Below are 27,671 nucleotides of genomic sequence, written 5' to 3' on the forward strand. Positions count from 1 at the left end.
CGGCTCGTATGCTGGTCAGAAAGACAAATCAAAACCCCCATTTGACTGCAAAAAACCTGCAGGAAGATTTAGCAGACTCAGGAGTGGTGGTGCACCGTTCCACTGTGCAGCGATGCTTGCACAGACAAGACCTTCATGGAAGAGTCAGCAGAAGAAAACCTTACCTGCGTCCCCATCATAAAATCCAACGTCAGAAGTATGCAACAGAACATCTACAGAAGCCTGATGCGTTTTGGAAACAAGTGCTGTGGACTGATGAAGTTAAAATAGAACTCTTTGGCCACAATCAGCAAAGGCATGTTTGGAGAAAAAAAGGAGCAGCATTTCACGAAAAGAACACCTTGCCAACTATTAAGCATGGGGGTGGATCTATCATGCTTTGGGGTTGTGTTGCAGCCAGTGGCACAGGAAACACTGCACGGGTGGAGGGAAGAATGGATTCCAATAAATACCAGCAAATTCTGGAAGCAAACATCACACCATCTGTAAAAAAGTTGAAGCTGAAAAGAGGATGGCTTCTACAACAGGACAATGATCCTAAACATACCTCGAAATCCACTATGGAATACCTAAAGAGACGCAAGCTGAAGGTTTTGGAATGGCCATCACAGTCCCCTGATTTAAACATCATTGAAAATTTGTGGGTAGATCTTAAAAGAGCTGTGCATGCAAGACGACCAAAGAATATTACAGAACTAGAAGCCTTTTGCAAGGAAGAATGGGAGAAAATCCCAAGTACAAGAACTGAAAGACTTTTAGCTGGCTATAAAAAGCGTTTGCATGCTAGCTTGCTTGCTTGCATCTGCCAGAGGAGGTGTTACTAAGTACTGATTATGTAGGGTGCCCAAACTTTTGCACAGTGCCACAATAATGTTTTTATTTTTTATCTTTGTTCAATTTATGGCATAAGAAGTAACTATGCATCAATGTTTGCTGAAAATATTGTGCATTTTTCCATTTCCAAGAGAGACTGTGTTAACATCTTTTCAATTAAAAAATCACCAAAATCTGTTATTTATCAAGGGGTGCCTAAACTTTTGCATAAGACTGTGTGTGTATATATATATATATATGACGACTAAAGGCTTCTTCTTCTTGATCTGTTAGAAAGCAGACATTTCATTGCTTCTAAAGAGAACTGTCTAGGTCTAGCATCCTTGAACCTCTAGCACGATATTGCCACAAAAACACCCCAGACACTTCTTACTGGTGGTCACTTCTACCTCAGGGTGAGAAACGGTTAATGTTCAGCAAATATATAAAGTGATACAGCGTGGTACAGTGATATAAACTCCCCAGACAGTCCTATCACGTAGAGAATTTGTATTCAGTACAAATATCCCCACAAATTATCTGTAAGATTTAAGTCTTGTGATTTTGCAGACTAAAGTGTCCCCATGTTTCATCATGTTCGTTGCACAAGTCACACGTTGGTTTGACTCTTTGCAACTTGCGCTCATCCTGAAACGTGGGAGTGTCAGTGTTGCGGTCTGCTGAGACATGAATCACAAAAGGCAAACTTACTTTCAGGTTTAGCTTTTAATCTTTCATGTGTGCAGCCTAATGACATTTGTACATTAAGATGATGTGGTGGATTTTGTATGGGGAGATTTGATAAAGTAGAGCAAATTATGATACAAAGTCTAAGGCTTACTACTTGGTGCCCAAATATAATATTACATTTGAACTTCTATACTGGCAGCTTGGTTTGGAAGGTTGTTGTCCTTACATATAAGTAAAACATCATGAAAATGTGGCTGTACTGGTTTCCCAAAATACTCACAACATAATACACTTAATACATAACTTTGGGCATACCCCAGTTCTGAAGAAGAAAAAAGGCCTGCCACCGGGCCTGCAGCACTTAAGCTCAAAGCCGATTGGTTGAGGATGTTTGCTGTGATTGGTCGGTTAATGTGGGCTCACAACATGCCACATGGTGAATAAACATACAAACCCAGCTGATTGAAAGTCGTCACTTTTATTTATATAACACATTCAGAGATGAATGTCAAGTATACACTAGACTCAATCATACATTCGGCAAATGAATAAAATAATAAAAATCATTAAACCACTAATGAAAAGACTTGAACAACTAGTAAAAGAAATATGTTTTTTAGACCGGATTTGAAAATGTCAGCCATGCCTTTATAATGATTAAAAAAATATCAAAAATATCAACTTTTATAATGCCTTTATAATGATTAAAAAATATAGATAGGCTTATTTCATAATCTCAGAGCTGCAAAAGAAAAACCAGAGTCACTTGAAACCCTTGCTGGAACCTGCAGAAGAGTTCCATGCAGCTGGTTAAGTAAAGTAATGAAGTAATATGTTGGAAAATATTTTACATCCCGAGGTTTCATTTCATGCTTGGTCTCTTAGTCATCTGGCAAAATCAAACTGAAAACAAGTACTATAAAATATAGATGCTGTTAAACAGCCTTTTGTCAGAGAAGATATCAGGCAAGTTATTGAAATCCTAAAACAAACTTTTATAATAAAGGTCAAAACAGTTCTTGTTAATATTGTTAAGTGTGCATAGAACACACATGCGCTTTAATGTGAACCCTGAGTGACAACTGGACTTTCGCTCTTATATCTCTGTTATTTACACAGAGATTGTTTGTCCTGTGTGAATCAACTGTAATAACTACAGATGTCCTCTGGCAACATTATTAACAGGCACACGTCTGGAAGTTTCATCCTGTACAAATAGCACTATTCTTATCTTCATTTATGTCATATATCCCGATCAGGCGTAACATTATGACCACCTGCCTAATATTGTGTTTTGCTGCCAAAACAGCCCTGACCCGTCCTGCACTGTGTATTCTGACACCTTTCTATCAGAACCAGCATTAACTTCTTCAGCAATTTGAGCAACAGTAGCTCGTCTGTTGGATTTGATCACACAGGTTCAGCCTTCACTCCCCACGTGCATCAATGAGCCTTGGCCGTCCATGACCCTGTCTCCGGTTCACCACTGTCCCTTCCTTGGACCACTTTTGATAGATACTGACCACTGCAGACCGAGAACACCCCACAAGAGTTGCAGTTTTGGAGATGCTCTGAATCCAGTCATTTAGCCATCACAATTTGGTCCTTGTCAAACTCGCTCAAATCCTTACACTTGCCCATTTTTCCTGCTTCTAACACATCAACTTTGAGGACAAAATGTTCACTTGCTGTCTAATATATCCCACCCACTAACAGGTGCCATGATGAGATCATCAGCATTATTCACTTCACCTCTCAGTGCTTATAATGTTATAATGTTATGGCTGATCGGTTTTTATATATATATATATATATATATATATATATATATATATATATATATATATATATATATATATATATATATATGAGTGAAATTAAATTTGTTGGTTTCTTCCTGCAGGGTTGGATGAACGAGATTCAGAATTACGACCCGGAAACCTACCATGCAACGCTGACCCACTCTGTGTTCGTGCGCTTGGAAGGCAACACTTTGCGGATCTCCAAACCCAACAAGAACATCGCCCGGCGAGCCAGTTACAATGAACCCAGGCCAGACGCCACATATATCAGCCAGAAAATCTATGATCTTACAGATAGCAAGGTAGGGGTGTGTGAACTGAAGCTTCAAACTTCTCCTATGGCTACACATAAATTGACATGTGAACTCAGTCCATAATGTTTTTTGGTGTTTGGTGATATGTTACATTTTTTAAAATGCAGGGATTGCCCAGGTTGTTTATTTCCTACCCCTTGATGCCAGTTTAATTTTAAACAATCCTCTTCTTCCTTCCAGGTGTCCCTGGTGCCCCAGAGTCTGGCCAGGAAGCGGGTGTGGAACAAGAAGTACCCGATACGCATTGAACTGGCCAAGCAGGACGACTTCATGTCTAAAGCAGAAGCAGACAGAGCCAACGAAGAGAAGGACAATCAAGACATTGCGGGTTCACAGGAAGGAGGAAGGGTGGGTTCAGACCGTGAACTGCCCACCATCTACTTGTTTGGAAGAACAGGAAGGGAAAAAGAGGAGTGGTTCCGGAGAATTCTTTTAGCCTCGAAACTCAAATCTGAAGCGGCTAAGAGAACAGCAAGCTTGCCAGCTAGTAAGAGTGGTGAGTGTGTGAGCTGCTCCCACACTGTCAATACTAATTTTAATATTAATACAGATGTCTTTAGTGAGCCACATAAAATCAGTCCAATTATACATGTTAATGTAAGGATTATGTGTGTCAGTGTTTTAATATCACAGTTAACACTGGTGCATGATGTTGACATCTATCAAATTTGATAAATGTATGAGTCTCCTCAAGATTCATCGTCTCTTTAAGTCATATCCATTAACGCTGCTCAGTAGGATATTTTAAAGTGCATATTTTTGTGTGTGTGTAGCCCCAGCGCTGTCCCATAGCCGCAGCAGTAGCCGAGGCAGTCTGGATGAGCTCCTATCATCTCAGGCAGCTAAGAAGGATTCGAGTGTAAGCGCCAGACAGAGGCCTCTATTGGACTACAGTATCTACATGGCCAACTACATCGGCACTTCTAAAGCAACCAGTACCAACACCAGTCCAGTAGAAAGCCCACACAGCAGCCCTGGGGTGGGCAAAAAGGTATAACACATGGAAAAGAGTACGTGTGTGTAGGTTTAGTTGTCTCAGTACATGCAATTTTAATTGTGTACAAATTATAAAATGATATTTCTGCCCCCTTGTTCCAATTAGAAACTTTTTAGAAATATATTTGCTATAATATATATATATATATATATATATATATATATATATATATTATAGCAAATATATTTCTAAAAAGTTTCTAATTATATAATATAATATATATATATATATATATATATATATATATATATATATATATATATATTATAGCAAATATATTTCTATATAAAAAATATATCTATATAATTATTTATTTCTATATAAAAAATATATATATATATATATATATATATATATATATATATTTTTTTTTTTTTTTTTTTTTTTTTTTTTTAGCTTGACACTATTTTTTTTAGATGATTTTATGATGGATTTTTTTTCTTCCTTTTTTTCATCTACAAAAAAATGAAGGTCACATGATGGTAAGAGGTCATATGAGTGTGTTTAGAGGTCACATGAGTGTGTGCATGAATGTGAGTGTGTGTTTCTGCTTATTTTTGATTTTTTCCCCCAAAACGATGCTCATTAAGTGATCATATACGTCCAGACACATGTATTGATTCTGGTCTCTGTCTGTGAATCAGTTGCCAAGCAGCCCAGTAAAAGAAAAAGAGGAGGTGTCTGTGAGCTGGCTGAACGCTCTGATTGGCCGGATCGCGTGGGACTTCTTCAGGGAGCAGTACTGGTCTGATTGGGTGTCTAAGAAGATCCAGATGAAGCTCAGTAAAATCAGAGTGAGTTTTTGTTGAGGAAAGTAATCATATCTTATAGTGTTTCCAGGAGTACTTTGTACACTGTGTCTTTTTATATTTTCCTGTTTATCCTACTGGCAGTTAAGCACTTAAGGGAAGGGTACAGTACTGTAAGTTCTGCAAAATCCCAGTCATGGTAAATCCAAGGTTACACAACATCTGTGTATAATGATGGATAATTTCCATTTTGACTAGAGGTATTAAGCTATAAATTTTAACAAAACTCTTTAGCTTTGGTTCAGGAAGAAATAAAACTCTGGCATACACCGGTCAGGCAAAACATTATGACCACCTGCCTAATATTGTGTTGGTCTCTCTTTTTGCTGCCAAAACAGCCCTGGCCTGTCATGCACTGTGTATTCTGACACCTTTCTATCAGAACCAGCATTAACTTCTTCAGCAATCTGAGCAACAGTAGCTTGTCTGTCTCCGGGTTCACCACTGTTCCTTCCTTGGGCCACTTTTGATAGATACTGACCACTGAACACCCCACAAGAGCTGCAGTTTTGGAGATGCTCTGATCCAGTCATCTAGCCATCACAATTAGGCCCTTGTCAAACTCGCTCAAATCCTTACACTTGCCCATTTTTCCTGCTTCTAACATCAACTTTGAGGACAAAATGTTCACCTGCTGCCTAATATATCCCACCCACTAACAGGTGCCATGATGAGGAGATAGTCAGTGTTATTCATTTCACCTGTCAGTGGTCATAATGTTATGCCTGATCGATGTATATTATTAGCGTTTTTCCTTCCGCATGGATTTCTTGGTACCTCGTGTTTAGCACAGTGTCGTTTTTCAGACATCATGATCTTTCCTTTCATGCAAATCAGCGTATGTGACTCATGCATGCATTTATCAACAATATAATGAGGCACTAAATAAATTATCTGACTATTGACTAGGAACAAATATCTGGAACTAAAAAAGCTCTAATGTTTAACAGTGGGGGTTTGAGGGGGGGCTGAAAATAAATGTCTTTTAGAGGCAAATGGTGAATTTATATGAAAATAATCACCTTCACAGTAACCGTGTTTTGTGTCAGCCTTCATCCACACTCCTGTTATTGATTGTTTTCCTGTAGCTGTTCATCCTGTTATGTTTTACCTGTTTCTGGTTGCTCTTGTCTGGATGCTTTGAATGAATAATTGTTGTTGTGTTTCTTCAGTTGCCTTACTTCATGAACGAGCTGACGCTGACTGAGCTCGACATGGGCGCCTGCACTCCCAGAATCCTTTGGGCCTCTCAGCCATCAGTGGATCATCAGGGTAAGACAAGGATTTTAATGGAATTGCTATCAGTTTATGTAGTAATGCTATTAATGAGGTTATTTGGGGCTTTGTGCCTCACACACACACAAATACATCCACACAAGTCAAAATAACATCTGCATCAGTTCTGCTTGCACAGAGAGAGATACCAAATCACATGCTGAGTAAAAAAACTACTTCTGTTTTATATATGCAACCTTTAGTCTAGTAAAATAAAAACTAAACTGAAGAGGCAAAATACAGACCCTGAACATGTCTGAAATATTTGGGTGAAAGGAAATGTTTGTGGGTGAACTATTACTTTAATAACGTTGGATGAATATCAAGGCATGGCACCACTGGTAGAAATGACCAATCATTTATTCAGATTTCATGAGCAAATTTCCTGAACATGAGTCATATGGTGAATGAAACTTCCTCATCTCTCCCCTCAGTGTTTCAAGTGGTTCCTGATTAACCGTGCCGTGATCAAGGCTGCGTGTGTGTGAGAGAGAGAGAGAGAGAGACCACAACCATAACCTTGTTTATCTGGTCATCTGATTTTCGATGATGTCATGTGATGACAAAATGCCTCATTGTTAAGTTCAGTAATGATTTGAATATTAATTCGCTTTGACCGAGTGTAAGATGCAGTGAAGTCTCACACACACACACTGTACTGTGTTCCATTATGAAGCAGTCTGTTGTATTAGACCTGCTTGGCTGTTGTTCAGAAGTGTAGGCGTTTTCTTCTGACCCGTCTCTGGCCTCCTCTCCGTCTGAGTAATGTGATTGCATAACCCGGTGTATCCCAGTATGACTGCAGTAATACACTGAACCCAGAAGTGACCAGTGGACGTCGTTAGGATCACTGTGACGGATATGGCAGATATTTGTTCTGTTAAAATCCATCTTTTGTTTGAAACAAACACAAGGATCATGATCCAAGCAGATACAACCAATCTACACAATATTTGTCTTGCATGCCTTCAGTCAGTGAATTTGTAATTTTTTCAGATTATTTTTTTTAAATGTTCATTTATGAGGAATTTGTGTTGCTAAATTTAGCTGTCGGGAATATTTCCTCTTCCCCACACTGCCCTCTACTGACCTAATGATGCTAATGCAGACGTGATGTAAATGGTGACTCAAATGAAGGTCAAATATCTCTCTCTCTCTTTCTCTTTCTCTCACTCACTCACTCACTCCTGCTGTTAAAGACTCACCACTGTTTACCAGGATGGTCATAAACCCATGTCCAGCTGTTTTCAATTCAATTCAAATCAAGTTTATTTGTAAAGCGCTTTTAACAAAGAGCATTGTCTCAAAGCAGCTTTACATAAGAAACAACATAAGAAAACAACAAATATATAAACAGACAAATAGTCCTAGATGTTATCCCAAGTGAGCAAGCCTGAGGTGACTGAGGCGACTGTGGCAAGGAAAAACTCCCTTAGATTGTATGAAACCTTGAGAGGAACCAGACTCAAAAGGGAACCCATCCTCATTTGGGTGACAGCGGAGAGTGTGATTATATCGTGCATTTATGTATAGTCAGTTGTGTGATGCCGATACAGAGTGTGTAAAATATTATGTAAATTAATAAGGAGGTTGTTGTCATCCACATAAGGTTGACAGCGTTGCTTTGAATACCCCAATCCTCACAAAGCAGAATCCAGCTGGAGCTGGTCCACCTCCGGATGTCACTGGAGCCGGCACAGTCTCTGTATGCCTCGGGATGGGTAGAAGAAGGGAAACAATGGAACAGAATTAGCGTCGCTGCTGTTCGTAATATTAGCAGCACTAGATGATAATGTGCATTTAATCAGATGTACTGGAGCACAAGGTTATGGGATGTGTTAAATGTATGCCAGGCTAAAGAGATAGTCTACATTTAAACTGGGAGACTGTGTCTGAGCCCCAAACACTGTCAGGAAGGCTATTCCAAAGTTTAGGAGCTAAATACGAAGACACTCTACCCCCTTATGTGGACTTTGATATTCTGGGAACTACCAGAAGTCTGGAGTTTTGTGATCTTAAAGAGCATGGCGGATTGTAACGTGTTAGAAGACTAGCTAGATATGTTTAAACCATTTAGAGCCTTGAACGTAAGTGGTGCTAATTTATAGTCAATTCTGAGTTTAACAGGTAGCCAGTGCAGGGATGTTTTCTCCTGCATGATGTCATCTTTCTCACTAGCTGAATGAATTCCTTTCACAGATTCTGATTGAACCGTTTCTATATCCTAAACTTCCAACCGCGTCTGATTTAAATCCATGGCTATTAAGCTGCATGTAACTAAAGCTTCTCTCTATCTTTCTCTTCTTTTATGGCTTTCAGGTCTTTGGTTTGATGTGGAAGTCTCCTACAAAGGCTCGTTCCTTATGACTCTGGAGACAAAGATGAACCTGTCGCGACTGGGGAAGGAGGGCGAGGCTGTCGGCGAGTTTGGAAAAGAAGGGTAAGACGAGCACGAGTGCGTTTCATTTCATTTCAGTTGATGTGTTAATGAGGTATTATGTACATCCAGGTATACATCCAGTATAACGTACATCCAGGAGTCTCAAACTAACCGCATAACTGAATTGTTTGGTGCTTCACTTAAAGTATGTAATAACTTTTATATAGACTTGGTTGTGTTTAAAGAACAAATACAGCGACCAGTCATAACATTATGACCACCTGCCTAATATTGTGTTGGTCCCCCCCTTTTGCTGCCAAAACAGCCCTGACCCATCCTGCACTGTGTATTCTGACCCCTTTCTATCAGAACCAGCTTTAACTTCTTCAGCAATTTGAGCAACAGTAGCTCGTCTGTTGGATCGGATCATACGGGTCAGCCTTTGCTCCTCATGTGCATCAGCCTTGTCCACCCATGACCCTGTCCCCAGTTCACCACTGTTCCTTCCTTGGGCCACTTTTGATATATTTGCAAGATTTAAAGGCTGGTCGCCTCTAAAAGTGCATTTTATGCATTTTAAAGACTCCTAACAGCATTTAGGTACAAACCTCACCTTTGTCAAGTTCTGCCCTGTTTCCTCATAGGTTCATACTGTTAGTACTAACAACCAATCAGAGACTCTTCTGAATTTATTTATTCGTTTAATAGCATTATAATCTCACTGGGATTAATTATACTTGAAATCCGCTGCTATTTAATAACTAGTATACTGCTTTTTTGTTTCCTCTGCACTCTCTCTCTCTCTCTCTCTCTCTCTCTTTCTCGGTGAGTAACTCTGCATCTATTCTGAGAGCTGATCTATAGTGTAATGTTTGTTGGAGTGAAGCAGAAGCACCAGATTTGACCTTCTGTGCCAAACTGTGCTTCTGACGAAGGCAAAAGTCTCAGCATTCAGGTAACACCAGTTCCATGTAACAGTTGCAGAAAAAAAGGACAAAAAGAGTCCTGAAGCGATTTGGTATATTTCTGGCTAACATTCAAATAAATTCGATTGCTTATACAACGACTAGGCAACTTTACCACTGTTTTCACACCTGGTAGCTTTGGAAGCTGAGACTTTGCTTTAAATTAGACATCCAGCTTATTTAGATTTTGTCATATTTCATTTTGCATGAAAGTTTCGGTATTTCTACTCCACCTTAAAACCTGCATTGTTACCATTCGCATCCTCTCCTTTCCCTCTAGGCCTAGTGACACCTTCAATCTTACCCATAATCCCCGGTTCACTACAGTTCAACAGGAATAATACACGGCTCAAACTCCCAACTTACTGCTTAATAGAACAATGGTTTCTTATTCCTTGAGCCCTGTTGTCTGGATAGAGAAACGAGCTCTGAATTATTGTAGCCAAAGATTTATAATAGTTAGACAAAGAAAGCATTTTCTTTAGGTTTAACATTGGGTGAAATTCTCATTTTACTCCGACGCAACAGATCTATTTGGCTGAAATGACCTCTCGAATCATCTTGGATCTCAGATAGAGAAAATCTCATTCGTGTGTATCCCATTGCAGCCCCCTAGTGGTACAGTCACCAAATTTCGGACAGTGACCTTTTTTTTTAAATCATACGAACCTACTTACAATGAACTGTTCTTTATATCCTCTCATTACCCACACCGTCTTGTGTGTTCTGTAGGATTGTGATCTACGCATGCTTTTTTATATTTCAGCACACTGTACATTGTGCCTTCATTGATAGTTCATAGTGTTTTGTTCACCTAAGATGAGAACGTGAAACAGATTGAAAATGTGGACTGGCTTATGTGAGTTCTGTCTAAGGCTAGAGTTTATGAAAGTTAATCATACGCGTCTGTATGGATTTTTCAGGCACAGGCCACGCACGTACTGCCTGGCCGATAGCGACGAAGAGTCTTCCAGCGCCGGGTCTTCTGATGAAGACGATGGGAAGGAGAACATCGCTGATAAAAACTTGCAGCCGGGCGCAGAGGGGTGAGTGGATCCTCTGTCACTTCTCTACCTCCTTCAGATAAACACCATTCCCAGGAAATTAGAATATATAATGGTAGATTTTGTTATCGGTTCATTTAACCGGTCATGTTCCTGCTTTGCAGATACGCCGGAGTCCACAGGCCGAGCAAGATCATGAGATTCGTGGACAAGATAACCAAGAACAAATACTTCCAGAAGGCTACAGAGACCGAGTTCATTAAAAAGAAAATTGAGGAAGTGTCAAACACACCACTCCTCCTCACTGTGGAACTTCAGGAGTGTAAAGGAACGCTGGCTGTCAACATCCCGCCTCCCCCAACTGACAGGATATGGTAAGCTTAATAATGCGCATCACTCACTAATAGACAAATACCAGAGGTAAAGGAAATGTAATAGCAGCAATACAGGATTAGACGTGATGCTACAAATATACACCAAAGTGTAATGAGCTACTGAGCTGAATTTGAATAAGGGCAATAAAGAAGCATTAAACAGTGTTGTGTTTTTCATGTTCAGGTACGGATTTCGCAGCCCTCCTCTCCTGGAGCTGAAGGCTCGGCCCAAACTCGGAGAGAGAGAAGTGACGCTCGCCCACGTTACTGACTGGATAGAAAAGAAACTGGAGCAAGAGTTTCAGGTAAAGACTTGAGCGCATTTGGTTAGCGGTGATCTAGTTAAAACATCAGACTGGATCAAGTAGTGTAAACTGTGTCAGCTAAGAACTGCTGCTTTAATCCGAATACTGTTGTTCACAATATATTCGCACTGAGCATCCTTTCACTCTTCGGATGTATTGTTCATGGCTTTATAGTTGCAAGAGAGTAATGATTTACAATCCCACTATCCACCATCACCCAGGCAGATGAGGACAGGTTCATTCACAGTCTGGTTCCTAAAGGAAGGTTTTCTTCCTCGTGTCATCTCAGGGAGTTTTTCTTCCTATTGTCTCCTCTGCTTTGCTCAGTAAGGATCTAGTTTAGTGACAAGGATGATTGCTTAAAGCACTTTGCATATAAACTTGTGTTATACATTTAAGTGAGTAAGATACATTTAGATTGGTTTTATTTCTAGTACACAGTTCTTATGCCATAATGGAACACAATAATGGATCTGTCTGTGCTTATTCCTTTATTCCTATGTACACTATTCCACAGAAAATCCTCGTGATGCCAAACATGGACGACGTGTGGCTCACCGTCATGCATTCTGCCATGGACCCTCGGTCAGATGCGACGGCAACAGAGAGCAAGGGAGTCACGTCTGTCCCCGAGGTTGACCTACTACCTACGACTGAGGGGCTGTGAAGGACAACTACCAGTTCCAGTATTGGCAAAATGAGAGCTGATACCATGGCTACAAAAGTCATGGAACTTTTGAAGAAGTAGAGGAGCATAGAAAGACAACGCTGCTTTAATGACTTTGTCAACAAGATGGTTCATTCCTGTGGAAGAAATATGCGAGGACAAACACGGAGAGTATAGAGCTAGAGTAATAAGTAATGTTGATGCAGGAAGGATGGCCACGTGCAATGAAAACCTATGAAGGAAGACCGATGGTTACACGAATATTTAATCAGGTAAAGATATCTGTGCATATCTGTGTTTATGAGCGCCTAAAGCGTTAACTCTTGGAGGTCCACTGCACTACGATTTAATACATACTAAACATCTATGGAGATTATTTTTTTTTCTGTGTCATGCACTAACACACTGATTTCTGCTAATTATCACACAGAGTGTGTGAGTAACACAAAAAGTCATGGTGCAGAAGGACTTGAAGACTCCCTCTGTATGTGACGATAACCCTAAGCTATATGATTTCCTTTGAAATGATCAGATCTTTGGTATCGTTGGAGCCTGGATCAGCTTAGACGTACACTGTGCCTGAGTACACTGCCCTCGATGAAGTCATTTTTATTCTCGTATCATGAAGCAGGCTATTAGAAGGCTAATGTTTTGCGTGCGAATGTAAGAGAGAATGTTATAACGTCTATGGGTACATTATTATGGGTGTTGTTTATTTAATTTAATATAATAGTAGCATCAAATGCACACATCTAAACAACCAGTTTATAATAGACCCAAGCGTCTCATCTGAACACAATATCACAGTATATCATATAAAGCCATATCAGTACATGCCTCCTGGGACAGCACTGTGTTTAAGTGTGTGTTTTGTGGTCTGTAGCGGTGTATACTGCTTGCTCCATTCAATATCAGTGTGACTATAAAAGCTTTTCCACACTCAAAATCCAGAGCTGCACCTTTTTAACCCCATCCCCAAGATTTATATGGTTTTACCCCGTTAATAACCAAATACTGTGACGTATTAACACTAATGACGGTATTAATATACAGACACCCCCTCTAGCTGCAGCTATACACACATTAACTGCATAACACACACTGAAAAGAGCCAGCGTAATCATTACACCCATGCATTTTAAAGGTGCAGTTTGTAAAAGTGGTTTTTGGACCAAAATGATCCCGTCACATGTGTGGCACCCTGGGGAAAACCTCTTCATACTATATTGTTATTTTTTTACATGTGTCTTGATCACAAAGAAAGTTAAATCCTAGTCACAAAATGTACAAACTGCCCCTTTAAATTTCTTTAATGTAAGCTATTTTTTGTGTGTGTACAACTATTTGTTCACTAACTATATATATAACGTGATGAATAATGCTTTTAAAAAGAAACAAAATTAGATCATTTTGCCCCTGTTGCTTCGGCTCACGATTCTGCCCAAGTTCAGGCTTTGACGGTATCGGTTATGATGATACACGTCAACAAGCACACAAGCAAAACCCGGGCCATAAAAATATGACTAGAAGATGACGGACCTGCTTCCCATGAGTACATTCTGTATCGAGTGAATGATCCTACTTCTCAGTGCCACTTTTTAGTGAGTGTGTATGATTGGGTGTTACGACCATGATGATATTATATACACGGGATGTGGAAAGTCTGGGAGTAATGAATGTATGATTTTTGTATTGTGTATGTGTGTGTGTGTGTGTGTGTAGGTCTAGTGTATACAGTTCATGCTACTATAAGAGTTGATACAAATGAAGAACATACGAAGATCTTTTACTGATTTAAAAAGAAATAATATATATATATAAATATAATATGAATGCAATGCTGATTTGCCAGGAACAGAAATTTAATTTTTTTTTTCTATTCTGAATTTTTATTTAATAATGTAAAACATTCCCAATTCAGATCCTATGTGAATGAAGCAAATTATTATTATTATTATTATTATTATTATTATATATATATTTTTTTTTGTAATATCCAAGCAGTAAAAAAAAAAAATTTTGTTTCATGCTTTTGTTTCTTTGTTTTTGGGTTTTATTATTATTATTTTTTTTTTTTTTTGGTCTGTTTTGTACATCTAAGGCTTGGTATGATGAGTGCAGAGATGGTAAAGAAATGGTTTAAACACTCGCTAATCGGTGTCTAACGGTCACCATCGTGCCATAACGGTTTACGGAAATCCGGGCCTTGTTTGAGATGTTACTATAATTGTTGAAAGATATCGCCTGTGGTTTATAACGCAATTATCTTCACACTTTATTGTGATTTGTTTACTAGTGTATGTTTCCATTGGGGAAGGATATTAACTTGAAATGAACCTCGGCAGTTTTCTTTTTCCAGCCTGTCTGTAATGAGAGGTTGCTTGTAATGCTTTGTGAATGTCTTTATTTTGGGAGCAGGGATATTGCTCAGAGCTACTGCCCCAACCCAAGTGCCCAATTTTACAGTGTGTTGAGCATATAACCCATTATTGATCTAGGCACATGCATGAAAGAAATGAAGTAAAAAAAAAAAAAAAAACAAGAAATAAATGAAACAATACTATTGTGGTGATATTTCTTGTGTATCCTGGTACGCTGAAACTTTATACTCCGCACACTACTGATAAACATCATGCCGACGGTGCCAAGCCTTTCTCTTACATTGAAGTTCCTTTGTTTACATGTTTGCTCTGATGGTTTTCTCTCACAATGTCTTTTTTTTTTTTTTCCCTCCTTCCTTCCCCTGGTTGTTTGTTGTCTGTAATTGACAGGGTAGGAAATGTGTTTAGTTCTGCTTCATTTTTTAATTATTTCTTTTCCCCTTCGCTCTAAATGTAGCTGTCGATCAGGAATGGGAACAACGTTAATCACTCTCGACAAGGTTAATCTGTATTACTGAATCATCAGCCAGAAGGAGGTGTAATATGATGACATTCTTATTAATAATGCAAACTGGATCAGAAATCTGTGTATGCCAGGCAAATACTGTGTCAAAATCAGTGCAGTATTAATAATAGATCTGCTATTTCCTTTCCTTTTCGGTCTCAGAATGCCTTCTCCAAACAAGTGTCACAAGAAATGCCAGCTTGTATATGCATACTTTGCTTACTATTGTCCAAGTGTCTTTCTTGATTACTAAACTGTATGAACTGTATTTTTTTTCTCCTAAAACGAAAGATGAATAAAGATTTTTTTTCTTATTTCTCTCGGTTTTGGTGTCTCTTGAACTGAGGAACCTTTTTTTTGGGGGGGGGTTCAAATCCATAAATAGCCCAGTAATATACAGTATATAGATTAAGGGAAGCAGATATGAAGTTATGCTGCATGATTAACCCAGTAAGTGACGTGTGTTGTGGTGCAGGATGTGTCATGGTTTCTGGGTTTCCTACAGATTTGTGGGTTTCCTCCTTCCTCATTATGGTTGTTAAACTGGCTTTAGGTGAACATTTGTGTATATGGTGCACTGTCATGGACTGACATTCAACCTAAGGTGGCTCACTGCCAGTGCGCCAAATCCAAAGAGATAAAGACTACTAAATCTTTTGTAGTTATTGTAGCCGAAGTGTGTGAATACCCACTTCACTCCCCATGTTCCTTGGTCCACCATAACCTTTACCATCCATCCATTTTCTATACCCACTTTATTCCTAATTAGGGTCATGGGGATCTGCTGGAGACTATCCCAGCACACATAGGGCAAAAGGCAGGGGTACACCCTGGACAGGTCACCAGTCCATCACAGGACCACACATATAGACAGACAACCACTCGCACTCAATGGGCAATTTAGAATCACCAATCAACCTAATGTACATGTATTTGGACTGTGGGAGGAAACCGGAGAACCCGGAGTAAACCCACGCAGGAACGGGTAGAACAGTTTGTGGGGCAAACTCCACACCCAGGATTCGGACCTTCTTGCTGTGAGGCAACAGTGCAACTGTGCCACTGTGCTACCCCCAACCCTGACCAGTGGTTACTAATCACAAATAAATGTATTATATAATATATTTTTTTACCTTAAAATTAAGACTACTTGAATGTCACTTTGCCTTCTGGAATAAATAATTCTGTTGTGCTTACTCTCCTTAACCAGGAGATGGCACTGTATTACCCGGAATATTTATTATTATTTTTTTCTTTGTGTTTTTTAATGTATGGAGGGGGGGTGCCATTACTTTTGGTTCTTGATAAACAACGCTGTTAGATTAAACAGTGTCTAGGCAACATATTATACTGTGGATTATCAATAACGTTTTATTCTCCTTATTTTTTCTTAATATACTATAAATGTATTTATTCCAAAAAGGTTATCTAATTAGTGGAAGGAGCTTTTTCGTGTGTTGTTGCTCGGGCAGCTGTGTGTGTGTGTGTGTGTGTGTGTTCCTCTGGAAACGTCGCGCGCACGAAAGCTATTGGTGAGTTTCCTGTCTCGCGGACACGGGGTGGGAGGGGGGTGTGTGTGTGTGTGTGTGTGTGTGGTGGGGGGTGTAGTTTCCTGCAGCCCGCGTGGTCATCATGCAGCGCGCGCTCCTGGTTAAAACTGCAGTGAAGTAAGTATCGCGTCGTCGCCGGAGAAAACAGGCACGCGCCGAGGCTCTTCCTGCTAACTCGAACTTCTCGCGCATCCCGACGAGGAAAAAATCCGAGGAGGTTGTGCAACGATTATGTCTTTAAATCTTGCCGAACCGCACTGAAACGTCAAACGGACCCGATAAACCAAACCCCTTTCTTTCTTTTTAGTACACACACACACACACGCGCGCGCGCAGAAAAAAAAGATGTGAGCGCGCGCGCTCGAGACGGAAAAGCTACATTTTTTAGCATTGTGACAGATGAGTAAGGCTAGCGACCGCCTTCTTGTGCTTCACACATCTGCCAGTGCCACGAAGACCGTGTACCGTTAACATTTCAACAACGACAACATTCTCGTTTTTTTAAATATATATATATGTATATATAAGTTTATTTTTTTTAAAGAACAAAACGTTACTTTCTCTGAAAGGCGAAGAAGAGGAGCAGCTCACCGAGCAAAAATCTTCACAACTTCCCATTCTTCTCGTCTGTATTTTCAGGATTTTTTTTAATTTCCATCTCTTCTCTTCACACTAAGTTTACACTCACAGACTGGGAACATGTTGATGAAAGAGTACCGAATATGTATGCCACTGACTGTTGAAGAGGTAAGTTTTTTTTTCTCCCCCCCACAAGTCTTCATTAGTAAAACTGTTTTAACTGATCTGGTTAATTCTGTAGCGTGGACACCTGGAATTGATTTCATTCGATTCCGAGTCGGTTCAGGAGTCGGTTCAGTGCTGTGGCAATTTCCTTCAGCGCTGTATGTAATTCAAACTACAGAGTGTTAATTGGATAAGTTTGACCGTATGAAATCATACACCATTCTGTGTGTGTGTGTGTGTGTGTGTGCACGCAAACACTTAATCAACACTCTTGGTGTCGACTCCTCAGAGTCGAATTCTCAGATGTCAATATGTCAAACTGAACACTGTATGTTATTTCCATTTCACCTTAATCACTAAATCCTTGATGCCCTAATTATTAAATCCTAATAAAACTAGAAGTGTTCATTCTACACTGTAGGTATCCAGGAACACTGGATGTAAGGCGGATGAAAAAAACACCCCTGAAGGTGTATCGCAGGGCATCATGCATACACACGTTCAAGGGGTACAATAGGGAGTTCACATGAGCATGGCTGGAGGAAACTGGAGAACCTGAAGGAAATCCAGATAGATGCAGGAACAACTGACTCCTTACACACAGTAACACAAGTTTAGGATTGAACCCGTGGACCTTGGAGCGCTGACACAGCAACGTTTCACACTGTAACACTGTGTCGCCTTTAAAAAGTAGCACTAGATGCGAGAAAAACCCTAACAGGTTTTCATCAATGTAGGCGTTTTCTCTTCACATGAAACAAGGAGTCAGTTCAAAAACTGCAGATGTCTGTTTCAGCCATCTGTGTAAGCTGACGCTGTGATGTTATGGTCCTTAAGTCATATGATATTAAGCCTTGTGTTGTGTTGGAGTTGCTCCACCCTGCACTTTAAGCACAGCTTTGAGCAGAGCTTAGGATAAGCTTCAGACCTTAAGCTGTAGATCAGGGCTGGTGTTACAGGGTACATACCAATAAGATTACAAACGTGTGTTAAGCACGACTAGGGTAAAAAGTTATAGCAAGGGAAATGTGACATCGTATGAGCTACATCTTTCTTTCTTTATTCCCTTACTGAGCAGGAGAGTGAGCCTAGAGGTGGACACAATTTCTGAAAACTGAAAACAAATGTGAACTGAGATCTTCTCAGTTTGAAGCTAAGGTGTAGGTTGCTGAAAACGGCTCGGATTTCTGATACCGGATGACCACTCGGATCTCAAACCTCAGATTCCTATCTGCTTTTAGACCTTGTTTAAAAGTTTTTGGCACTATTAAGTACATTTGAAACAAAATACAAGGCAGGTGTATAAACAGGTTTGTTCTTCCTCATGCTTGTTCTTCCTCTTATACCGATCAGGCATAACATTTTGACCACCGAGAGGTGAACTGAAAAACACTGATGATCTCATCATCATGGTACCTGTTAGTGGGTGGGATATATTAGGCAGCAAGTGAACATCGATCCATTGTCTATACCTTTTTTATTCCTAATTAGGGTCATGGGGATCTGCTGGAGACTATCCCAGCACACATTGGGCGAAAGGCTCCTATGGGCAATTTAGAATTACCAATCAACTTAATGTACTTGTTTTTGGACTGTGGGAGGAAACCGGAGTACCCGGAGTAAACCCACGCAGGCACGGGGAGAACATGCAGCAAGTGAACATTTTGTCCTTTATGTTAGAAGCAGGAAAAATGGGCACGCGTAAGGCTTTGAGTGAGTTTGACAAGAGCCAAATTGTGATGGCTAGTCGACTGGATCAGAGCATCTTCAAAACTGCAGCTCTTGTGGGGTGTTCCTGGTCTGCAGTGGTCAGTATCTATTAAAAGTGGTCCAAGGAAGGAACAGTGGTGAACCGGAGACAGGGTCATGGGCGGCCAAGGCTCACTGATACACGTGGGGAGTGAAGGCTGGCCCATGTGATCCGATCCAACAGACGAGCTACTGTTGATCAAATTGCTGAAGAAGTTAATGCTGGTTCTGATAGAAAGGTGTCAGAATACACAGTGCATGACGGGTCAGGGCTGTTTTGGCAGCAAAAGGGAGACCAACACAATATTAGGCAGGTGGTCATAATGTTATGCCTGATCAGTGTACATTTACATTTACAATGCACAGTGCTGTGTTTGAAGACTCGTGAATGTTAACGCATCAGTAGCTGGCAGTCTAGTGAAGTTGTTTTGGCAGGAAAGGGTTGTTCCAAATCTCATTAAAAGAAATGACCTAATATGGAAGTTATCTTGAGGGCTTGTATTAGGCAAATCAATGCGCCACTACATACGCCATTCTGCATTAAAGAAATACAGCGCGATGAAATCACCCTTGGGTTTTTTAAGTGGTTTTCTTACTGGAGCACTGTTTTCCTGTGGTCAGTACTAGCATCGCTGCGTAAACCGTTATCAGGACACTACACATTGAGCCGGGGCTTTGGCTGGACAACCACTTCCTGTTAGACAGTGAGAGCAGGGGGGGTGGTGGTGGGGGGGGGTGGCCAAGAAGGTCAACAGTGGCTAAAGAAGGATGTGTGCTCAGCTTCCTAAAACCATTATAGCATGAGCCGAGAGATGGTAGAGCAAGCTGTGGTCAGAAAAGCAAGCCAGAGAGTGCTGTGTGTGAAGGCCTGGACTGACTGCATGTATATTTACTGGTTCTGACTGATCCCCTTCATACTACTGTTTTTTTGTGAAAATGACCTTTATCCTTCACATTCATCATATCTCATCCCAGTTCCAGCATCTGTGGGTGTATTTTTTTGGACAGCACTTTCCACCACCACCACCAGAATATCTTTAACTTTCCACAGTGCATTTAATCTGCTACTCACTGTGGCACAGCACCTGCACCTCATCTTGGTGTTTTCTGTAATGTTTTAATTGGATATCAAATATATGTGCAGACACTGCAGGATTTAACTTTGGACTGTGAAGCGAGAACTTGTTGTTTTTATGAAATTCCCATGTGATTACGTAATGATTCGGCTCATAAAGCAGGAGAATTGCCGACCGGTTCTTAAGAGTTTAAAGGAAAAGAAATGGGGTGCGAGCGGAATTTTGCTTTGAGTCTCTTAAGTCAGATGTGTGTGCCAGATGCGAGTGTTCTAGTGGTCCTAGAGGAGGACTCTATGTCTGCCTTCCCAGCTGGTGCGTATAAAGGAACCGTCGGCCGGTCGCGGATGCAGGTGTGGTAGGAGTTGTGCTGGATTGGAGTCTTGTGTGATTGCACAATCATGTTGTGAGCAGCTGTTTGGTTTGGCACCTCATCATGCAGGGGAGTCTTCAGATCGCAGCTACAGTATGTCACACAGCAAGGGACTGCTGCATGGTGTGAGATTTATAACAATCAGTGGTGTGCAGTTCACTTTAACCTGAAACAGGAGTATGCACACCAGTGAGCGATGCCCATGGGAGAGTGGCTCAGCTTTCAGCCGCATCCTGCTGATTCACCTCACGCGATACTTCTTCTGCTCCGCTGTACCGAGAGAGTTGAATTAATATTTGTTCCAAAGAATTGATCCATTGATCCAACTGGCTATGTCCGGTTTAAATCACACTAAACAGATATAGACCTAATGTTTTTTGTTTGTTAGCCCTTAATCCTCGAATGAGATTGATACATTATATTGCCAAAAGTTTTGGGACATCTGCCTTTACATGCACATGAATGTAATATGGACTTGGCTCGCACTTTGCAGCTATAACAGCTTCAACTCTTCTGTGAAGGCTTTCCACAAGGGTTAGGAGTGTGTTTATGGGAATTTTTGACCATTCCTCTAGAAGTACATTTGTGAGGTCAGGCACAAAAGGTTGATGTTGGACAAAGGTCTGGCTCACAGTCCCCAAACTAATTCATCCCAAAGGTGTTCTATCGGGTTGAGGTCAGGACTCTGTGCAGGCCAGACAAGTTCACACCCAACTCGCTTATCCATGTCTTTATGGACCTTGCTTTGTGCACTGGTGTGCAGTCATGTTGGAACAGGAAGGGGTCATCCCCAAAGTTCCCACAAAGTTGGGACCATGAAATTGTCCAAAATGTCTTGGTATGCTGAAGCATTAAGAGTTCCTTTCACTGGAACTAAGGGGCCAAGCCCAACCCCTGAAAAACAACACCTGAATTCAATGTTTTTGTGGGGTGTCCCAAAACCTTTGGCAGTATCGTGTATGGTTCCAGATATTCTGCCCACCATAATCTCTTCTTTGCATACAGAACCTGCCCATAAAACACTGCACTCTCTGTCCGTCTCTCATTTCTGCAAAGCAGCTCGAAATGAAGGATTAGCACTCAGCTTGCCCCGTAATCCTGCTCAATACACGCCACATTTGTTGCAAAAATAGAATTTCCCATAAGCTCCGATTCCTAAGCTGTTCTGTGGTGTGAACCGGCATGTGCATCTCTCTTATCGCTGACTTGCACAGCTCCCACATTATCAAACCCTGAGTGGCGTCATAGAAAGCAAATGAGTCAGTGAAATGGTACTTAGCGTAAATCTCAGACGGTGTCAAGTGTTTATCAGCACTGGAATACAAACACCGGCTATCAGCGGTGCTACAGACCGCCTCGACTCTCGGGCAAGACGAAGGTCTGAGCACAGCATGTTAACCTTAGGCATGTACAGATAATCTCTTCTTGTGGTATTAAAAAGTGCACAGTATTGTTATCATGAAGACCCATGTAACATCTGCCTAGGCAGCATTTTTTATTTTTTTTGCTTTCGGGGATTTAAGCAATTTTGAAAGGAAGAGTACGGAAAGCGGCTTGTATTTTGGACAGGGTCACATCCTATACGACTTGCTTAGTCTAAACAAAATGCAGATGCCATTACTGGAAATGAAAATTATAATGTTAATTAGTTTTGGGATTTAAAAATCTAATCAGCTTGAACATACTGAAATAATAACACTGCGATTTTTGAAGTCATGGGTCAATATGATTGTTGTTGTTGTTGTTGTTAGTAGGCTCAGTGGTGCAGCAGGTTGTGTTTCCATCTCACACATCCAGAGTCTCGTGTTCAATCCTGAGCTCGGGTTACTGTCTGCGTGGAATTCCACGTGTTCTCCTCACGTCCGCATGGTTTTCCTTCAGGTTCTCCGGTTTCCGAAGTGACATTCCCAAGTGATTTACTACGCTGCCGTGTGTGTGTGTGTGTGTGTGTGTGTGTGTGTGTGTGTGTGTGGGCATGGTGACCTGCAGTGAACTTGGGTGTACTCCAGAGTGTATTCCTGCTTCATATGTAGTGTTTCCAGAATAGACTCCGGAACCACCTCAAAAGTATTACTGAAGGTGAATGTATTCATGAAAGAACCAAATTATATTCTATACAAATCCCGTGCATCTCAGGTAGCGTTCCATTAAAAAAAAAAAGATAATCAAACCGATTTTGACTGTGTTTTGTGTGTTTATAATTTGCATGTGATTTAACCGAGAAAATCAAAGCTCGAGCCGTGTGTTTTGTCCGAGCCTCCTGCTAGTCTAATTTCAGTCAGAAGCCTTTCAGTCTTGGACACAAGTCTCTCTTTTTTCCCTCTCACGTGATTCAGCCAAGACGGTGAGTCGAGAGCAGGAACTCCATTTTAAATGCTGTAGGTACGTTCAGTTCCCTAATGCTCGCACAAGCCATGTACTGTTTTACACTGTGGTCAGCGAAGCATGCCGTGATTAAATATCACATACTTGACTTCTCTAAAGAAGGCCATTCTTCTAGTAGACGTGTGAATAATTAGTTATGTGATATGAACACACTATGGACACAAAATGACATCACCACCGGGGACGGGAGCAGGCTGCGTAGGTATCTAAAGATAAAATGTAAAATTGAATGTTCTTATATTATCCTGAGATGCTGCCAACTGATGTGTTTTAGTGAAGGATAAAGCAGAATGAAGGTGCGTTCAGCATCACAGGATTATGTATTTATGTAAGCAAGGAAGAATGAATACAAATAATTACACCCACAGAAAATGAGTCAAAGTGAATATAGTGAGCTTTAAAGTTCTGTAAATTAAAGCGTTTTTTGCGGTATTTTTCTGTACTCATGACACTCTTTATACACTATATTGGCAAAAGTTTTTGGACGTCTGCCTTTCTACTCTTCTGGGAAGGCTTTCCACAAGGTTTTGGAGTGACCATTCCTCTAGAAGCACATTTGTGAGGTCAGGCACTGATGTTGGACGAGAAGGTCTGGCTCTCAGGCTCCGCTCTAATTCATCTCAAAGGTGTTCTATAAGGTTGAGGTCAGGACTTTGTGCAGGCCAGTCATGATCTTCAACACCAAACTCAATCATCCACTTCTTTATGGAACTTGCTTTGTGCACTGGTGTGCAGTCATGTTGGAACAGGAAGGGGTCATCCCCAAACTGTTCCCACAAAGTTGGGAGTATGAAAATGTCCAAAATGTCTTGGTATGCTGAAGCATTAAGAGTTCCTTTCACTGGAATTAAGCTCAATCTCTGAAAAGCAACACCTGAATTCAATGATTTTGAGGGGTGTCCCGAAACATTTGACAATATAGTATATATTGTTCCTCAGTGCTAATATCAGTACATGCTGAGCATCTAAATCGGATCAACACAACCAAGTTAAACCGCATTACACGAGCAACTTTACGGTTTCCGAGAGCCGCACAGGATATTTTTAGTCACCCGACCACATTTGCACGGCTGTCTCCACCCATTTCCAGCTGGTATCAATGAGGATGACTCTGATTCGATCAAGATCCCATTTGAGATGTCTTTCGGAGGTTTCGTTTGGGTGAGGGAGACCATTACGGAGAGGTGTGGACCGCATGTCATTTCCTTGATGAGCGCCCTGTTGCAGAGGAGCAAGGATGGTCTAATGGTGATTCATTCCAGCGGGCAGTGAATTTCCTGGAACGCCCATTTACACGCCTAGCACAGGGCTATTCTTCTGTTTTACTGAGCGGGAAAAAAGGCACATTTCACAAGCTTACTTTCGTTTTACGCTTTAACCGTAGATGGTGTAGAAAAGCTTTCCGAGTGGGCTGAACAGTAAGCTTTTAAAATGAGCGTTTGTTTTTGCTCAGGATAGAAATCATGACTACAATCAGTTTAGGAATAAACCCTTTTAATAGCCCACAGAAACAGACTTACACAGTAAATGAATACATATTCAAATGCATTTGTAAAAATTTTTTAAAAATTCAGTAAGAAAACAGCCAAGTGAAGTTAGTTCTATTAAATAAAGAAGCCAAAAATCTTGATCCTTATTAAAGGATCCTTGATCCTGTAGCTAAAACCGCAAGTCCCTTTTCCTTTCCTTTTGATTTGATTTGTTGTAAACAACAGAAACGCTGGTGAGTTGTTGAAAGCACAGACACCTATAACCTTAAAGTTCAGCCGCTATTAAAGAAATGCATATCAGCGTGGCTGCTTAACCATGTTCACATTTCCAACAACGCTTGGCTGATTGGAGTTTTTCAGCAGCTGCTGTTGATGCTGACATTTACAGGGTAGGATAGGAGGGCTGATATGAAGCAGATTCTGTTTCCCCCACGTACCATAGAACAATATAATACCTAAGGAAAGACTGTGTGTGTGTGCTTAGCTTTGATTTAGCATTTTGACAGAAAAAACTTGTAAGAGGAAAGGATGGAAATCATTCAGCATGGCTGGCTATTAAGTGAGAGCATGTGAAGAGCAAATACACAGTCCGTGCCAAACCAGTAATGATGAGCTCATAAACATCGATTAAATGCATGTAGATTTTTATTAAATACTATTTTTAAATGGACTTGATATTTACTCTTTGAGAATTGTGAATTAGCTAATGCAAAACATTGGCCTTCTTTGAGCAATCAATAAGTTGACCAAATGTTGATCTTTCGACTGTTCCCTGCGTGTGAAGGGTCGCCACAGCAGACCAACTGGTCCGCACAACAACTTGGCACAGGTTTTATGCCAGATGCCCTTCCTGACGCAACCCTCCCATTTTATCCGGGCTTGGGACCGGCACTGCATCCAATGGCTGGGGTTTGGGCATTGGCTGGGAATCGAACCCGGGCCTTTTACATGGTAGGCAAGAGACCTACCACTGAGCCACCAATGCCTAATAAGTTGTCCAAAATTTTTTAAAATATAGCTGTATGATATTTAAAAAAAATATCATGCACTATATTGCCAAAAGTTTTGGGACACCCCTCCAAATCATTGAATTCAGGTGTTGTTTTTCAGGGCTTGGACTTGGCCCCTTAGTTCCAGCGGACTCTTTATGCTTCAGCATACCAAGACATTTTGGACAATTTCATGCCCCCAACTTTGTGGGAACAGTTTGGGGATGATCCCTTCCTGTTCCAACATGACTGCACACCAGAGCACAAAGCAAGGTCCATAAAGACATGGATGAGCGAGTTTGGTGTGGAGGAACTTCACAGAGTCCTGACCTCAACCTGATGGAACACCTTTGGGATGAATTAGAGTGGAGACTGTGAGCCAGGCCTTTTCATCCAACATCAGTGTCTGACCTGACAATTGCACTTATAGAGGAATGGTCAAAAAATTTCCATAAACACACTCCTAAACCTTGTGGAAAGCCTTCCCAGAAGAGTTGAAGCTAAAGTGCGGGCCAACTCCATATTACATTCATGTGCATTTAAAGGCAGACGTCCCAAAACCTTTGCCGATATAGTGTACGTGCAACTCGACTGAGGGTGTAGTCTGTAATGCTTGAATTAATAAACTTTATTTTGTTCAGATGTGTTTTTTATAATCTCTCAGTCCAATTGAGACATTATGTGTGATGTACTATATGGCTAAAAGTATGTGGAGCATGACTTGGGATTTTATTCATTGAGCCACAAGAGCATTAGTGAGGTCAGGCACTTATGTTGGGTGAGGAGGCCTGGGGGCAGTCATCAACATTCCAGTTTATCTCAAAGGTGTTCCGTGGGGTTGAGGTCAGGGCTCTTGAGAATTCTTTATCAGCTTTGACAGACCCTGTCTCTATGGAGCATTCTTTGTGCCCGGGGTATTGTCATGCTGGAGCAGGTTTGGGCCTCGTAGTTCCAGTGAAGGGAAATCTCAATGCAACAGCATACATCCTATACAACTGTGTACTTCTATTACTGCAGCAACAGTTTATGGATGAACAACAAATGGGTGTGATGATCAGGTGTCCACAAATATAGTGTATATTTATATTGACTCTGAAATAAAGCTTCTCTGCCAACGATTTCTTGGATAGAGTGAATTGAAAAAGCCTGTACAATAAATAAAGATATCGGCTCCATTTGTAGAAGAATCAATACTCGTTGCTTGGTGCTGGACTTCAGTTGAAGTTAAATGTGTCTGAAGGAGATTTATTCAGCACGGGAGTATGTATGAATTAACACAAATAACCAGCTGCTTTTAAGATGATGAACGAAAGTGTATTTTTGGTACAATTTCATGCAGTAGTTAGAGTTTGGTTCGTTGTTTGGTTCACATTTCTCTAGATCAGGATATGGTGCTGCATTATCTCAGACTGATAAGTTATCAGCTTGTTTATATCTGGTCTGAGGTCAGTGCTTGGTCAGTTACAGTAAAAACAGTCCAGTCTGGTGCTGGGTAATTTCCCTGGTGTTTGTGTTGGAGGTGCGGTAGCCTTGGCTCTCACTGTGAGTAGATATAAACATCGTTTGTTAGAAGTTCATTTTCCATGACAGGACACTTCATGGCCGTGGCTCAACACAACACCATTGTGCCCCAGAAAAACCTTCCAGATCACCACAAAATGTCCTGGGTAATTTATTTTAGAGATTGTGACCTTTAAAAAGTCTGTGCTTAAACGTGTGCCTCGTACTTTGTCATTAAATATACACTATATTGCCAAAAGTATTCGCTCACCTGCCTTGACTTGCATATGAACTTAAGTGACATCCCATTCCTAATCCATAGGGTTCAATATGACGTCGGTCCACCCTTTGCAGCTATAACAGCTTCAACTCTTCTGGGAAGGCTGTCCACAAGGTTTAGGAGTGTGTTTATGGGAATTTTTGACCATTCTTCCAGAAGCGCATTTGTGAGGTCCTGGCAACCGCCAAACCCAGACTCGTCCATCAGATTGCCAGATGGAGAAGCGGGATTCGTCACTCCAGAGAACGCGTCTCCAC

The 27,671-nt window shown here is 40.8% G+C and overlaps 2 protein-coding genes across 2 annotated transcripts in view; both read left to right on the top strand.

Annotated features, from left to right (window-relative positions):
• LOC131361393 (testis-expressed protein 2-like) overlaps positions 1 to 14,945 on the top strand; it is a 36,699-nt gene extending 21,754 nt beyond the window's left edge. The window contains exons 4-13 of the mRNA XM_058402460.1: positions 3,407 to 3,607; positions 3,800 to 4,115; positions 4,393 to 4,610; positions 5,261 to 5,410; positions 6,598 to 6,697; positions 9,020 to 9,140; positions 10,969 to 11,091; positions 11,214 to 11,423; positions 11,608 to 11,728; positions 12,246 to 14,945. Coding sequence (XP_058258443.1) covers positions 3,407 to 3,607; positions 3,800 to 4,115; positions 4,393 to 4,610; positions 5,261 to 5,410; positions 6,598 to 6,697; positions 9,020 to 9,140; positions 10,969 to 11,091; positions 11,214 to 11,423; positions 11,608 to 11,728; positions 12,246 to 12,395 — 1,710 coding nt within the window. The 3' untranslated portion in view covers positions 12,396 to 14,945. The remainder of the gene's footprint in view (positions 1 to 3,406; positions 3,608 to 3,799; positions 4,116 to 4,392; positions 4,611 to 5,260; positions 5,411 to 6,597; positions 6,698 to 9,019; positions 9,141 to 10,968; positions 11,092 to 11,213; positions 11,424 to 11,607; positions 11,729 to 12,245) is intronic.
• Positions 14,946 to 16,901: 1,956 nt separating this feature from the next.
• The window catches only part of LOC131361397 (cytoplasmic phosphatidylinositol transfer protein 1-like), a 66,741-nt gene continuing 55,971 nt past the window's right edge, over positions 16,902 to 27,671 (top strand). Inside the window, exon 1 of the mRNA XM_058402464.1 lies at positions 16,902 to 17,578. Coding sequence (XP_058258447.1) covers positions 17,531 to 17,578 — 48 coding nt within the window. The 5' untranslated portion in view covers positions 16,902 to 17,530. The remainder of the gene's footprint in view (positions 17,579 to 27,671) is intronic.

This window comes from Hemibagrus wyckioides, linkage group LG11, assembly GCF_019097595.1.
Source record: "Hemibagrus wyckioides isolate EC202008001 linkage group LG11, SWU_Hwy_1.0, whole genome shotgun sequence".
NCBI lineage: Eukaryota > Metazoa > Chordata > Actinopteri > Siluriformes > Bagridae > Hemibagrus > Hemibagrus wyckioides.